This window comes from Dermacentor albipictus, chromosome 6 (genome assembly GCF_038994185.2).
Source record: "Dermacentor albipictus isolate Rhodes 1998 colony chromosome 6, USDA_Dalb.pri_finalv2, whole genome shotgun sequence".
NCBI classification, from domain to species: Eukaryota; Metazoa; Arthropoda; class Arachnida; order Ixodida; family Ixodidae; genus Dermacentor; species Dermacentor albipictus.
This window is the reverse complement of record NC_091826.1, coordinates 96,162,427-96,179,366: the sequence shown is the minus strand read 5'-3', so window position 1 is coordinate 96,179,366 and position 16,940 is coordinate 96,162,427. Positions and strand designations below refer to the sequence as shown.

The window sequence follows — 16,940 nt, the reverse complement described above, 5'->3', positions numbered from 1 at the left end:
TTAGCCATGCTGGTTTTGGCCTGATGGCACGCCTCCCGGGTGGAGGCAGAAGGCTCGAAGTGGGCTATCAGCAGGCAGCATCTCTCCGATGGGCTTCAGTGTAAGCTGCATGTTCGCGATCAGCTCTTCGCGAAATGTGGACAGGCCTGTGGTGATGTGGCTAGGGCATTTGTGGTTGTGGTAACCGGAACAAAAATAACAGTAAACATCTTTACGATAATGAGCATGGCTTACAAGGGTTGCAGACCATATCATTATTAAATTATGGAGTTTTACGTGCCAATGCCACTTTCTGATTATGAGCCACGCCGTAGTGGAGGACTCCAGAAATTTCGGCCACCTGGGGTTCTTTAACGTGCACCTAAATCTAAGTACACGGGTGTTTTCGCCCCCATCGGAACGCGGCCGCCATGGCCGGGATTCGGTCCCGCGACCTCATGCTCAGCAGCACAACGCCATAGCCACTGAGCAACCATGGCGGGTAACCATATCATGTGAATACGACTGCGTTACTGATTGCTTGATATGGATTCTAACCGTGATGTGAACTGAGATTATGAGTCTGCAGAAATGACTGAAGGATTGAGGCCATTCCATTCCCTTACCACGAGGGGAAAATAGGAGTACATGAATGTATCATTATGGCATGAATATTCTGTGAAAGCGTGCACATGTTTATGTCTCGATGATCGTGACTGCGAAAAACATGTATTTTGTTAGATCTATCTTATAATAATTGTGAATCGTATTAAATAAATATTTTAGCCGTGCTCATCTCACTCGTGATGATAGCGTCGCTAAACCATATATAGCCGCAAGGTTAGTAGGTGAATCTGGGTTCTTACACGTGTTGGAAATAAGCCGCAGTGTGTTTCGCTGCAGTTTTTCCAGTTTCCTTATATTATTTACTGAGCGGGGAAACCGAACTGTGTTAGTGTACTCCAAAACTGGTCTAAAGAAAGTAGTATACGCCATAAGCTTAGTCGACGTGGGTGCGATGCGGAGGCATCTTCGGAAATAATATAGCTTGCGTAATGTCTTCGAGGTCACGAAGGAAATATGTGCGTCCCATCTCAGGTCAGAAGTCAGAGAGATAACTAAGAATTTATGCTGGTGAACTTTTGTTAGCATTGTGCCGTTAGTAAAGTACGGAAAATCGTACGGAGGTTTTATTTTTTGTTACCGTCATGCAAACGGATTTAGCTGTGTTTATCATAATTTGCCATCTTTTGCACCATTCGTTTAGCTGGTCTAACGACTTTCTAGCCGAAACATAATCTTCGTAGGTGTGGATTGTTTGGTAAATGATGCAGTCATCAGCAAACAGCTTAATTTTACAGTCAATATCTCTGGTTATGTCGTTAGCGAAAATTAAAAATAACAGTCCCCCAACGCGGATCCTTGGGGGACGCCTGATACTATAAGCACTGTCGCAGATTCCACATGCTGAAATAGTACGAATTGTGTTCGGTTTCACAAGAAATCTATTACCCAGTCTAAAATTGTCCCATTCCCAATACCATTCGCAATTTTGTTAACAATTTAATGTGCCAGACACGATAAAATGCTTTCGAAAGGTCTAATAATGTTATATCAGTCTTACTACAGTTGAAGTTAAATGCGAGGTCGTGCACAACTTCCTTGAGGTGTGTGACAGTTGACAATTTATGCGGAGTCCGTGCTGGTGTGGCTTTAAAAAGTTGCGAGTGTCAAAAAAGTTTTTTAGGTGTTTAAGCATGATATGCTCGAGCATCTTCTAAGCGGTGCTAGTGAGAGATATTTGTCGATAATTGGAAGGCAATCAGGTATCTCCTGCTTTGTGCATTGGGATGAGTTGAGCATGTTTTTTCCAGTGGTTGCGAAAAGATGATTGCAACAAAGATTTTCGAAATATCAGACCCAAGTATCGGCTGCACCACTCTGCGTATCTCTTTAGGAAATGGTTTGGAATGTCATCTGGTGCGCAAGATATTTTTAAGGTGAAGGGTGAGAAACATGTTAAAGGGACACTAAGGGTTACAAGTTAAAGTGATAAAGCAATGCTCTAGAACATTAGGGTGTCATTATAATCGCGAACAGAGCTTTAGTAACCGAGAAATTGAGGTAAATACATGACACGATTTAAGACCCCCAGTGATATTCCGGTACTAGCCCGATGACGAAGGCACTCCTCATCATAATTTGTATCACTAGTACTGAACTACTCGTAATAAAAAGATCATTTCATTAGATTATAAGACAGAAAAAAAATGCTGCTTGTCTACTTCTGTTCGATTCAAAGAAAAAATAATATTTTGACGTTACCCTTCAGTCGCATGGGGGGCCGAAAGGTTTCGTTTTCGCTCGACTCTGCGCCGCGCGCTTTCGAGTTTCAGTTGTTTCGTTATCGCGTCGTGCTGAATTGGCTCTGCTGGCTCGCTAAACTTGCATTTGGAAGAAGCAGCGAGAATGCTTCGTCCATCTGATGTCGTGGGATGCACGAACGACCCGTGGAACTTGGCCAAGGGTACTTGAAGCGGCGAATCCAACGGTACTTATCACTGTGTGCCAACGAGCGAACCTCTCCGTTCGAAGTGGTTTACTACCGTACCTCTGCCACAGCGCGTTGAGTCGAAAAATCGCATAGTGTGCTCGCTGGACTTTCGTCCAGAGGATTACGAGTTCAACGCCGACCTGCTGAAGTCGTGTGGAGTGCCTTTCAAAGCAATGCTTTCCGTACCGCTGTTCCACCGGTCTTGTCTGCATTCTCTGAAGCGCAGACCAACTGCAGGTCGAAGGGTAAGTGAGTGAGTAAGTGCGGCATTTGGTTTTCACGAAGCAAAAGTTGAAATGTGCGAATATGTACAGCCATGACATACAGTTGCCGTCGTAGTAGTACGCAACGATGCCGGCAGCGCAAGCCCTCACCAGCAGGTCACGTTCATCAGTGTTTAAATCGCTGAGCTCAAGCCCAGCATCGCGAGCCAATCTATTGTCAGAGTCATCCATCACGACGAGCGTCAAAGTTGGCGTCATAAAATAAAGAACCAGCTTATCGTCACGCGCTGTCCCTTCTGCTAGCCAGCATAGTTACGCTTTCGCGTTGCTGTCGCCTCTGTCTTGGCTCTGTTTCTCGCCGCACGTTTGCGTGTTGCGCAGAAAAGCCGTAGCGTCGCCTGCGGGCGCCGTTTTCCTCACCGATTGCGCAACGTCACTATGAGTCCATGGCCTCACCACTCCTCGATCGGAGGGCGGGCAATTTGAACTGCGCTAGAGGTACGCGGACGCTTCAGAATGCATTTTCTCTTAGAACAAGTCTCTTCTTCGCACGAAACAAGCATTTCGAGGTTTCTGGTATCACATTTCAACACTCCATGTTGACTTAGTATTAACCTTTAGTGTTATTTTAAGGATACCCGCGTCAGATATTATTATAGGATCGATGCGCGGTGCTGAACTGCTACTCAAGTCTGAAAGGTTGCCATCATCTTTTGTGAAGTTCGAGGGAAAATAGTTATTTTACGCATTAGAGATGTTAGTTTTTTTTCCTCAGGAGACAAGTCCGATAACGTGTCTTTAGTAGGGCGGAAATGGCTCCAGAGTCGCTGAGGTTATCAGGAAGTTAGGCCGCGTTACATGAAAATAATGTTCCTTGGCTTTTTTGGCGGCCTGGCGAAAATGTGCTATGGTGCATGCTAGTTAGTTAGTTTTGGATGGGCATGATCCATGATTTTTAATAGTTACGTATCTTTTTACATGACGTTTTGCGTGGATGACTTCCCGAATTATCCACGGGCTTGTTCTTTGTGGTCGTGTGTTATTTAACGGAACATAGCTACGCAGCAGGAAACTATAGTCTTAAAAATAAGCCAGGCTTTGTTCACATCGATTGACAGGTCGGAGGTTATTCAGAAAAGACTTGAAATTCGTGCGCAAGTTCGGTTAGTCTGCGGGCGTTATGCGCCGTCTCGAAGTTGGGTACTGTAGATGTACTACAACACGTTCTGATAGAGTAGTCCAGCGGCAAGAAGCATAGCAGTATGTTGTCGTCTGAAATGCCTTCAATATTTTTTTTCTGTGCTTGGTGCGCTGAAAAATGATCACTGACAAGTATAAGATCAAGGATAGTGTTTGCTGTACCTTGCTTACGCGTCGGTTCTAGGAGTATTTGCTGAAGGTTTAATGATAACATCAGGTCAACCAGAATTTCTGAAGAAGATGGAGTGTGATGCATAGTTACCTAGTCCACGTCCGGAATGGTTAAGTCTCCCATAAGGATAATTCTAGAGTTGTTAGCATGTCGGTGTAGAAAGTCATGAATGGCAAAAATGCTCTCATCACCCGAAGAGCGGCTTCTATAGAAGCAACCCACACAAATAGTAACATTGTTACGAAGAAGCCTGCAAAACATGCTTTCAGCACCGGACACATCTGGCAGCAAAGAAATGGTAGGTTTTTCTTTATCACAAGAGCCACGCCACCACCACGGGAACCCACATCTTTGTGAATGACTGACTAGTTTGGTCGCGTGATTTCATGGCTGCAAACATCCGGTCAAAGCCACGTTTCCGTGACGGCTACTATATCAGGCTCGCAATCATTTAACAGGTTTTCGAAAGATTCTATTTTGTTTTACTAACCCATTTGCATATACATTCATTATTGTTAGTTGTCTTATCGAGCTCTTCTCCGCGTCATTGGCAGACCGCTTATTTTGCTTGATTTCGTTTCTTTTTTAAGGCGTACTTTGTCATTGGTTTCGTCGTCCCAAACAAAGGCGCGACTGTTGATGTACAGTTTGCCGAAGGCGAGGGAGACTTTGTCGGGTTTGTCGCAATTTTCTTTGGCACTGTTCCACAGTTTCGTCCTAACGTCCCGAATTTCATGATAAAAATCTTCCCCAATGGAAAATATTAAGCCTTTAAGTTTACAAATTTTTTCAACATTGCCCATTTGTCGTGAGAATTCAGAAGTTTCATAATTACCGGCCTTGTCTTTTTCCCTTACGGTCTGCCTAACCGATGCATGCGTTCTATAGTAACTGGGTCCAGCTCGAGGATATCTTGTACGATACCCCTGCTGACTGTCCGCTCAAGACTGTCACTCGTTCCTTCTTGCGATTCCGGTATGCCATAAACTATTAAATTAGCTCTCCTGCTTCTGTTCTCAGGACATAGATTTTCTTCCATGGTTTCTATAACCCGACTCATGCGTGAAATCTCGCTCTGAGACGATTCTACTTTATTTTCTAGAAAGCTATGGTATCCAATTTTGGTCTCTATATCTGCAAGACGTTCTTCCTTTATTTCTTTGATATCGGGATTAATTTTTTATTCAGTTGCTTAACGCTGCCCTTTACTTCAGGGTCGTGGCTAGTTTCTAAATCTCCTGATAACAGTGGCAGCTTCTACAGAAATAAAGCAATATCAAGCACCCCGTGACATAGCTGCGGGCACGGCAGTACCGCCATAAAGCGGTCGCTAGAGCAAAGCATTTTCCAAAAGGTCTTCTAACCTGCTCAATGAAGATGAGAGTATTAGTGCGCCGCATGCTAGTAGCGCCGCCGTGCCCACTGCCGATGTAATGCCCGTGCGAGATATATACGGCGCATTTCTGTGGTGGCGCTCGCACCGGCTGATGCGCTGAACAGACCGCGCACGTTCCTCTTTTCCGCATATCCGGCGTCTTCTTAACATTTGTGGCGTCGGAAATCATTTCGGCAATGGTGTTAGGTGGGTTGCGTATCAATGCGGTCAAAATTTCTCCCTTCAAACACCACATCTAGAAGCGATGATTTTAGTCTTCCGGCATGTCTGGGTTGGTGTGTCGGAAGAGGCGACTGATCTCCTCCGTGAAGATCGCGATGTTCTCGTTGGGCAGCAGCATGCGGGTTTTCAGTAAAGCTTGCGCTCGCTCCTTGCGCAGGACGTTCGTGAACGTCTGCACAAAGCCGTTGCGGAACAGGTATGGTGTAGTCAGGGTCGACTCCCGGTTCTCATACCACGTCCTTGCCACGCCTTCAAAGGTGAAGTTTACATGCCGGAGCTTGTCGTTGGAGTTCCAGTTGTTGAATGCAGCGTTCATATGTTTCCAGCCAGTTATCAAGGTCTTCAAATGATGATCCACGGACTTTCGGTTGCTCCCTGGGCTGTTGAATTGGCGACGAACATTGTGGTCGTCAAAGGCAAAAGTCCGTCCTCCGGGCCAAGTCCTTGGAGCCTGCGGCTACCTCACTGCTTGTTGGCAACGTTGGTGTTGTCTTCTGCGTTCATGGCTTGGGCCACGCCTTTATGGGGACGTCCGATACATGAAAGCAAAGCACATTCACCATATGTCACGTAGTAGTGACGGTAAAGAAAACAGTAGCAGTACGGTGAAGGACGAAAGTAGCTTTTGGTGGGCGAACTTTTGCACACACTTGCGCCGAACCCAGTCGGCGATCTCCCGGTCAAGCGCTTCGGCTTTTATACATAAACCATCGAACGTTACAGAGTAATCGCTGGTGCTCGAGTGTGCCCAAGAAAGTTCTACGCCATTCGCATCCCGCATATATTGAATCAGCTTAAACAAGGTTCGGTGACAACAGAAAGCGGATAGAACCATCGATAACATTCGAGAAACGTCCGATAGATGCAGGCGCGTCCTGCGCTGAGCGATAAAATTTATTTATTTGACGGTGAACAGCGCTCGCCTAAAAAGTATGAAGTCCACGTATCAACATACACACACACACATATATATATATATATATATATATATATATATATATATATATATATATATATATATATATATGTATGTGTGTATGTATGTATGTATGTATATATATATACAGCACACGTCGGTTACAGCCATGCAAAGATCTCGTGACATCGGACTGAGTATTTATCCTTCAACGATCGATTAAGCTAAGAGATGTAATCGTCTCTTTCTTGTTATCAACGCCACGTCTGCTAGGCAACAGCTGTCTTCTGTATTTTCAATTACAGCTGCAGGAGTGGAGATCAGAGGTGGCACTGACGAAGACTACCTTGAATCGCACTTCGATAGTCATGAGGTGATGTCCAATGTCGTGAAAGGCAATCTTCAAGCCCTCCCCCCCGGTTCGCAGCATGAAGTCACCATTGCTCTTCCCCGCAACTGGGTGACGTCGGCCGAAGGCGTCGACTACAAGCTGGAGGCGTACCTAGCGGCACGTGTTATTAACGCGGAAGGACTGAAGTCGAAGCTGTCCAGTACTACTACTGTAAGATTTCAAATTTCAAATTTTACTGCCTTTTTGATAAAAGGAGGACCTCGCACCACCACGCGGACTAGTCTGCAGCACACGAATCCTGTACCAGCAAGGACAGCTACCGAAACGCCTTACGAAGACAAAGACGCAGCAACGACCGCAACACCGGCCAAGGTAGAGCCAGGCGTTGATCCGGCAACAACAACCACAGCAGGTGTGGGGCATCCGAGCGAGAATGACAAGCCATCCGTCATCACTTGGATTCTGCTGGCACTGGTTGCTGGATTCGTCGTGGTGTTCATCGCAGTTATGCTGCTGTACAGGGCGAGGGCGAGCACAACTACTCAGATTGAGGGCCCCTGCACAAACACGCAAGCAGCGACAACTATGTGAAGTTCAAAAGTACAGACCGCATGTGCTTTGTTTTAAGAGAATTGGAAACTATGTGAAGCTAGAATACCGCGTGGTATTTGTGACCTAAATAAAGCACTTAGTACTTTTGATAATGCCACAAATCGTTTGAACCACTCGTTATCAGGGCTATGTTATTTTTATACAGTTTCCCCAACTCCTTCTTGAGATATATGAGCAATACCGTGGTCTATTCTTAATTATTTTCAAATAAACTACTGTAGTAATTTCTTTGTTGGCCTTCCCTGCAACACGTTCCAGATAATAATGGCATTAAGGTTAAGGGTAGAAGGAAGGGATCACTACGGCTGCTATCAGTATGATGGCTTCACTGAAAATGGTAAAATAACCCACGCCAGCGAATATGTCCAGCTATCAGCGTGCGGTGCTCCCATTCAGCCTCCATTCCGCGATCTTGCGTCGAGCGCATCAGAACTTACGTATGGACATTCTATATTAGCATATAATGCGTTGCTTGATTAGTTGCATTGGTCACTTCAGTACACATATTGCGCAAGTGACATAAATGTTGTGAGTAGAAAACACATGTCGCTTCATCCAGCATTATCAGAACGGTGATATTCGTCGTCTGTATAAGCCAGGAAATAGCCCGGCATCCCCGGCAAAAGTGCATGCATCCTAACCAAAAGATCCGTCGTTGCCACGGAAAGATATTTTACGTGGGTTGGGCTGTCCCAGACCGATCAACTAAATTCGCATACTCTAGATTGTGGCAAGGCCGAACACAAGACAGACGTGAAGGGGAGAGCTGCCATGACTGATGCTCTCATTCACTTTGTTACACTACTAAAACCCGGTTTTCAGGACGCATCTTGATTGCCTACCATAGGGCAGGTATGCGGCTTGAGCTTGATATGATCTTATTAACTGAGGGTCGACTGATCCACAGAAATGGGTTCACTTTCCTAAAGTACAACGTATGTCCGTATGCAGCATAGATTTTTACTTGTCCGCAGATCGTAGTTGCAAAGTGTGGTCGGAAGAATTACGTGGAAGTTCGATTTAAGCACATCTAAAGCCATCTTGCAGCATTTTCCCGTAGGAAAAGATTCAGCAGACCCTGCGTGACGATGGCGGCCAACGGTATAGCGTTCAACATTGAATAAATATAGCGACAAAACCCTTCACAACAGTTGGAATAAGGTACGTATGAAGAACGTGCTGCAGCGGGACTCCTAGTTCGCGCTTCGCTAAGAGCACTCGGCGCCAGCTTTTTTTTTCTTTCTTGTGGCGCCGCAAACTTGTGCAGGACCACCGAAATGCATGGCGCGCTGGTGCGTTCGAACGTTCGTAAACGCCTATTGTGGCGACCGAGTCCCTCTATCGCGCTTCTTTCGGGACACGCTGCCCCATCTCGTAGCGCTGTCAAGAAATCCGTGCGTAGCCTCCGAGACAAGTGTGATGCACCATGTTATGCCCGCGAGGCCGAGAATCTTTCCTTGCCTTGCCGAACACCTACTGGCACAAACTCCGTGACCCAGGTTGACGAGATATTGTTTCAAGAGAGGCACATAACGAATGCATTCATGGCGCAGCTGGCTAAGGTGTTGGCATGAAAGACGTTATTTTCACAGCGGAACATACGCGGTGTGTTTATGGCGCAGCCTTTTACGCGTCTTGTTGCTGGCTTTCAGCGACCATTCTTACTTAGGTACGATTCTGCTTAGCATCGAATAAATGGAAACAAGTTTTTTTTTCTTGTGGCAATTACCTAGTTACTGAAGTTGGCGTCAATGACTCTCTTGAAGAGTGGCACACACGTACTGGCATACACTCAGTGACCGATATTGGCATCAGAAAGGTTCATTGAGGATCACGGCAAACTAATTGTCGAATACCCAATGCTCGAAGTCGGCATCAAAGAGTATCTCGTTACAGCGGTGCCGTATGTATACATTGCTGTATGCTGAGTGACCCCACTTGGCCGATGGTTAGTGTCGAACCCTGTTCCCTCCGCTCAGCAGTCCGGCCGATGGTTAGTGTCGAACCCTGTTCCCTCCGCTCAGCAGTCCGATGCACTACCCATGCGACTGCAGACTACCAAGTGACCCTGGTACGCGGGAAAACGGTTAGATACATGTATATATATATATATATATATATATATATATATATATATATATATATATATAGAAGCAAAGAAAAAAGATAACCCAACAAAGTGCGTGAAGTACCCTAAATATGAGCTGAACGAACTAACGAATTACAAAGCTGCCAACAGCTCAAATGCTCTCCAAACTAAAGTGGGTGTTGCATCAAAAATTACCGCACATAAATGAATACTAGGGCGAGCAGTGACCTAATTTATTATCTTCAAGAAGCGTTATAACTGAAGGTTGTTCACGATGTTATTTTATAGAACGATTGTTGCTAGTTCTGCCGTGAAGGTAGATGAAGTTGTAATGACGGCAATGTGGTGCGGAAGGTCTTTCGAGTCTTTAGCTGGGCAATGAAAAAATGGCAGCGAAAAGGTGACAGCGAGTTCACTAGGGCGAGGAACATTGAGCGGTGACCTGTGTGCGGAGGTACGCGCGAAGGTGGTAAAATGTAACTACGTGTTTAAGCAAACTGTTGCAGAACTTTCAAACTAAAGATAAGCTCGCAATACGGCGACGGTGCACTGACGGGTGCATACCAGAATCTACATTTAATGGTGAAACGCTGATATCATATGAGCATGACGAGTGGATGTATCTTACGGGGCGATTCTGTGTAGATTCTGATACATTACTTAGGTAAATGTGGTGAAGATTGCATGCGGGCTAGTAGTAGATCGATAGACGACGCAATCGTCTGCAAACATATGAATCTGAAAGGAAACAGAGTTAGATGGTTAATGTAAAGTAGGAACAGAAGGTGACCTGAAGCAGAACCTCGGGAGACGCTTATGTAACAGGAAGAAATTCTGAAGTAGTGTAGTACTGGCGGACTTTGACCGGCTACTAAGACATTCTTTCATCAATATTATGACGTTAGGTTTGAAGTGGAAGTGAGCAATTTCAAATAATAAGCGTTCATGAGCTCCCTTATCAAACGCTTTTGAAAAATAAAAGACGATATCGGTTAGTGTTACTATCGACATTTGAGTGTAGGTCTCAAAGAAATGTAGCTAATTTAGTGCTCAACGACAGACATTTACGGAAGCCATTTTGCGACGCATGTAAAAGTTACTATTCTCTAGGAAATTAATAACGTGCGAGTAGACGACGTGTTCTATGATGTTTCATAGGGCACTAGTTATTTATATAGGACGATTGTTTAAGGGTGTATTATGACTACATGATTTATGGACAGGAATGATCTTGCTCTTGTTTAACATATTTTAGAGGGTGCTTGGTGGTATTGACTGGGACAACTGCAAGCTTAGACGAATCGCACTGGTGCACTTCCTGCTTTTTTAGAAGCTTTGATGTTATTTCTTCAAACCTTGATGATGAGGATCGTTTATGATTATCAATGAATGCGGATATTTCATCTGGTGAAAAAATAAAATGCTACATTCAGGCATTCTTGAAACAGGGAAAGCAAGAAGAGGCACGTGTGGCTCGATGTTGAACACGGCTGAAAAAAAGCTATTAAACAGTTTGGAAATGGCAAGGTCACACAAAATTTCAGCATCTCTCCAGATTTTGATACCAGGGGATGACTCCTGAATTGATAACCTGCCAGAATTATTGCGGTTATTGCTGAGCAGGCAGAGTCGGTCTGAATGGACAAAAATAGCGCTTCTGTGGCCGAATAGCTATCACGTAGGCGAGTTCAGATACGTATCTTCCCCTGGAGCTAGGGCTTGGCCTCGATTTAGCGGAGCGCAATGCACGTTTCTTCTTGGTTTCCACTCTTTTAGTGCGCTCCTGAGCCATGGTCTATTGCGATTAGAGCGTAGTAAGGTAGTTGGTATAAGCTGGGTAACATGGTTAGTCGTTTTATTTTGTTATTGCAATCAGTTGTCTTGCATCGAGTGATTTTTGAAACTCAATTCCAATGATTGGTAGAATGCAAGTAATTTGTTGTTTATCGGGGCATAATTTCCTTCTTCATACAAGTGGATTGTTTTCTATTCCGAATGAAGTAGTGTAGCTGAACCGCATGAATCAGGATGTATTGTTTTATAAATACTTATTTCGCGTATGTAGTTATGGAAGGCATGCTTTCAGGATGAGTGATTAGTATTATATGAAGGATGTTAGCAGTACCGTGTGTATCTCGCGCTGACCCTCTCATCATTTGGGAAAGGTCAGAATTAAAGCAAATATCTAGGCATTCTTTAGCGCCAGTGTTATTCGTAACTATGGTTGAATAATTTCAACAGTTGACATGGCGGTAAATCAATTCCCCCATGAGCAAGTTGCCAGCGTTCGGGATTTTTCTCTTGAATGGTTCAAGGTGTTATTCAGATCACGGGGGAAGTCAGGATTACTGTTGCGGGACTATAGGAGACGCTGAGTAGCAATAGGTTCCATTTAGCGCGAGAGATTAACTATATAATTTCTGTATTAATTGCCACATAGACTGTGAAGCACATTAGCGTTTTTTTTTTTTTACTGCGATAAGTATGCCACCACCCTGTTTACCCTGTCTATCTTTAAGGAAAACCTCAAAGTTCGGTAGTTGACTCAGAACATCACTGTCAATGATTTGATTACTAAGCCATGTTTCAGTTAATCTGAGGACATCACGGCCAGATGAAGATGCAAGAGCAGATGCTTGTTAAAGTTTAGGTAGAAAGCTTTTCATGTTAGTAAACGTAACATTGAAAAAGGCGCTCGTGCAGCAAGCGGAGTATGGCGAGATGATTCCTGATGACAGATGAGGTGATGACAGACTGGGATGTTTCATAAAACATATAGTGCTTAGGACGCATGATTGATGGTTTAAAGCGAACAGAAATAAGAAATTAGGAGGCTTCTTGCAAAATGGAATACATGTTCTCGAGCGTTTATACTTGTTTAGGGAAATCATCGCGAATAGTGTATAGAATGTTTATTTATTTATTTAGTTATTCATATATGCATTTATTAATTTGTGATATCTTAGATATACGTATTTGTACATTGCAGAGGAGGGGAGCGGCGATAATACATTCCAAGAGTAAAAAATACAGGATTAGTTTTAGGAATTCACAGTGAAGGAAACAAAAGAGAGATAAAAATTTAATAATGTATTCATAAAAAGCAAGAAAGCGACATACATAATATGAAAATAGAGAAAGAGTACACTCTACCAAGCTGAGAATATTCAGGAATAAGTACGTAATTGTGCCATTTGCCATCATACTTTGTTTTACGTTGATTCGTGTTTTCTTCAAAGGAGTACTCATTGAGTTATATGAATGCCATGAAAACCAAAGCATGTAACGGATTGAAGGAGGCAGTCATGGAGGGCTTAGGTAGGGCAACTTGTGTTAGAACTAGAAATCCGCATATATTTGCATTTTTCGTTATGTTCCAGGCACCAAGTGAGGCACCGATTAGATATGCTATTTAAATCAGATTGAAGACTAGTGAATCAGAGGCATTAGCTATTTTTCGATATATAACACAGTAATCAGCGAATAAGCAAATTTGTGAGGAGATTTCATTCAGGTACATCGTTATTATATAATAAAAATAAAACTGGACGAAGGACAGACCTTTTTGGAGCACTGGATTCAACAGGAGCCATGTTAGTTGTGGAGTCATTATTACAACAATTTAGGACGAGACGAAAGGAACGATTGGATCCAGCTAAATACTCCCTGGTAAATGTTGATTGTGCATAGATTGCATAATATCAATACATGTTTGACCTTGTCAAAAGATTTCCGAAAATCCAAATATATGCAATCAGTTAAAAAACCGCTATCAAGATATACATGTAAGTCGTTAGTGGAAGTTAATAAGTCTCTCAAGAAAAGAATTTGCGAAAGCCATGTTGACTGTTGGAGAAAAAATTATTTTCTTCAAGAAAGTTGACAGGGTTAGAAAATATTGTGCTCCATTATTTTGCACCGTACTGAGGTAATCGATATGGGCCTGTAGTTAAAAGGGTTCTGAGTTTCGCCAGATTTGTGGTTCGCAATAAATTTTTTTTCTTTTTTCGTGTCATGAGGCAAGGATGAAAACAGGTATGACTGAAAAAATTCTCTCTAAGATGTTAGAGAAACAATCATTAGTACTTTTTAAAATTTAGTCTTGATGTCGTCTATTCCGCAAGAAGACGTAAGCTTAAAAGTGCCTATTATTTTTTTATGCCAGCAGAGTCAAAACTAATGGAATCTAATGGTAAAACATTGCAGCATGATAGCCTTGGAAGTTCGTTACCATCTGCAGAAGGAGCTTTTATAAACACATTTAGAATCATAGCGCAGTGCTGCCGAGGCATAGGCTCACCGGAAGACGTGCTAAGTGATATTCTTTTCGGTTCACTAGGCCTTACTACATTCCAGAAGCTTCTTGAATTATTTATAAACATGTTTGGAAGGGTACTATAAAAAAAGAAAATTTTCTATTCTTTATCGCAAATTAGTAGGCCCAGGCAGCTTCTTTGCAAGCTGACCATTTTGCCTGGTTTTGCATCCGGTTAGCTTTGCCAAAAAGTCGTTTCTTTTTTCTCTTAGATAGGCATTTCAATAATTTAGTATAGCACGAAGGAATTTTATCGGGAAAAACGTGCCCCTTCGGGATGCACTTGTTCACAAGGTAGCGCATTTTATCTCCTAATATATTCAAGTTAGTATCCAGTGAGCGCTCAGAAACTTTAGGCAGGATATTATCAAGAAAAAGAGCAAGTTTGTAGTTGACAGCGGTGCAGTTGCCGTTTTTATAATCGCGAATAGTTTTAATGCTGTTATAGGACGATAGAATTGCCAGGTTAATGGGAAAATGCAAGACGTCATGATCACTCAAGCCGGGTGAATGGGTTACCTTAGATAAATCTGTTGATGACGTTAAAACAACATTTAGAGGAAATGAAGTGGCGTTCGCTACACGTGCAGGGAAAGTAACGACTTGAACCAAGTTGAAATCTGCACCTATGGCCGCAAGACACTTCGATTCTGCGGAAGTTGTATTTATTAAAGGACACCTGCCTGACCAGGACATGTTGTGGAAGTTAAAATCGCCCATAAATAATACTAGCGCTCCGGGGAAGCAAATCCTTACCTGGCATTAACAATCGTACATGCTATCGCAAAAGGTCGGGGCAGATGATGGTGTTCGGTAACAAACACCGATCACAATCTTTCTGAAATTTACAGAAATGCAGAACCATACAAATTCAATTTTACATATCTCTAAAGGAAACAGTCAAAGCATTCACAGCAGCAAATAAAACACCACCGCTTGTATTTAGCTCTATTCGTACGGTAAACGTTATACTTCTTTATTACAGTGTAATAACTCAAAGTTCGCTACTTTACTCATCAACCACGTTTCGGTTAACGCAATGATGTCTGCATCACAATCATTTGTTAGCCTGCAGAAATCATCTTTGTCAGGTAAGAAGCTACGAATATTAGTAAAAAGAACTGGTAGCCTTGATATTATAGAATCGATGACCCTGCCCCTGGCGTCATCTTATGGGCGCGCTGTTGGATAGTTGCGGCCTAATCTTAAGGGTAGAAAAGACGCCGCGGCATCATCTGGGGTTCTACCTAAAGGCTTTATTTCATAGTCCTTTTGTTCAATGGCGTCGTAGCCATAGCATTCTCTACCAATCGGTAGCTTGTTATATGTTAATTTAAATGGTATAGTCTGACTTCTTCCGTATTCGGTATGGGTTTTTCTAGCGTGAAGTGCTGCGGGACGGAAATATTTACTAACAGAGATACTGATTTCTTTAACATGGAAGCTTCAATAAAATTTCTTCTTTCGTTGTATAGGCAGCAAAATATATTATCAGTGGACGTGATTTCCCTGGAGTGAATCTACCAATATGATGTGCGCGCGATATCCTATTACTAGTTATGCTGAGACTTAGAGTGTTAGAATAACCAATATTTTTTGCTCTCATTGAACAGCGGTCTTGGTGGCTATGCCCATTAAACCATAATAAAGTAGATTATTCCTTCGAGAGGCGTCTTCCGCATCATCGAATCGGGAGTGTAGGAATTCCGCGTCCTTTGCAAACCGCTTCAGGCACGTCACCGAGTTCATGCTGCCATTTTTCAAAACTACCGGTCTGAATTTCTATGGTCGCAAGTCTCACTTTAATATCAGCTATTGTATCCGCCATCGTTTTGTGATGTTTTTTTTGTAACTCTGTAAAAGTGTCCAACATTTCTTTTTTGTTCAGCCGCCATTCTTTTAGACATTTGATTATAATCGCATAAGGCTTTCAGTATTTCGGTTAATGCGTCCAATTGCGGTTCCCTCGAAGGACCGGGATTACTTTCAACTTCACCGCACAAAAGCAATAACAAGAAACAAAAAGGACAAGGCAACTGCTTCTGGGCATGTACGCACGATTATAAATGGATCGTCAGATTTTATTCTTGATATGGAAAGGCAACTGACCTGCCGAATGAACAAAAAGGTGTGTAAGGCCATCATTGCTTTCGTGCCGACTGAAGATTTTGATCGGAGCACCGGGTTTAAGCTGACTAGCTATCGCCACAGCTAAAGACATTGAAGATCTGCAGTGGATATCACGTGACAAGTGACCGATGACGCAAACCACCCTGCCAGAGGAGGGTAACAGCGCATGAAGACATGGAAGCCGGAAAAGTTACCGCCATCGCAGCGTCGTCGCAGGGGCCGACAACTGTACCATTGCCGGTGAGGCACTGGTCGACAGGGAGCATTTCAGTTTGTGGCAAGCAGCAGTCGCCAGTATAAGTTGAGACAGGTGATGCATAGATGTTTTGAAAACTTGCTTCCGTGGTTACCGAAACGTTGCAGAGCACGCCACCATGACGAGAGAAAGCATGGCATTCCCAGCCGAGGACCAGGGCACCGTTGTTAAGCTTCCGGCCATTCCACAAGATGGTTTTTGCCTTGCTGCTGCCTCAAGGGCTGAATTTACTGGCAGTTTGTATCAATAGTAGTTCAACGTTCGCCGAGTTCGGTCACGGTATTATTGGTTACCAGGAGCTAATTTTTAAGATCCGGGACTTGCGAGAGAAGTTTGGCTTGCCCAGCAGATAATTTTTTTAGTTCTGCTAGCAATGCCACGGTCTCGAGACCAGGGTTCAGCTTACTATCTCCTGATTGCAGCAGCAGGAAGCCTGTAACAGGAAATCACTCAGAAGTCATGGAAAACCAACACTGGAGGCTTGGTAGCTGTACCATGACGTAATTGCTCGTTTTTTTTTAGG

At 43.5% G+C, this 16,940-nt stretch overlaps 1 protein-coding gene across 1 annotated transcript in view; it reads left to right on the top strand.

Moving 5' to 3' along the window:
• Positions 1 to 7,753, top strand: part of LOC135907491 (calcium-activated chloride channel regulator 1-like) — a 166,720-nt gene extending 158,967 nt beyond the window's left edge. Inside the window, exon 14 of the mRNA XM_065439178.2 lies at positions 6,969 to 7,753. Coding sequence (XP_065295250.2) covers positions 6,969 to 7,606 — 638 coding nt within the window. The 3' untranslated portion in view covers positions 7,607 to 7,753. The remainder of the gene's footprint in view (positions 1 to 6,968) is intronic.
• The last annotated feature ends 9,187 nt before the right edge of the window (positions 7,754 to 16,940 follow it).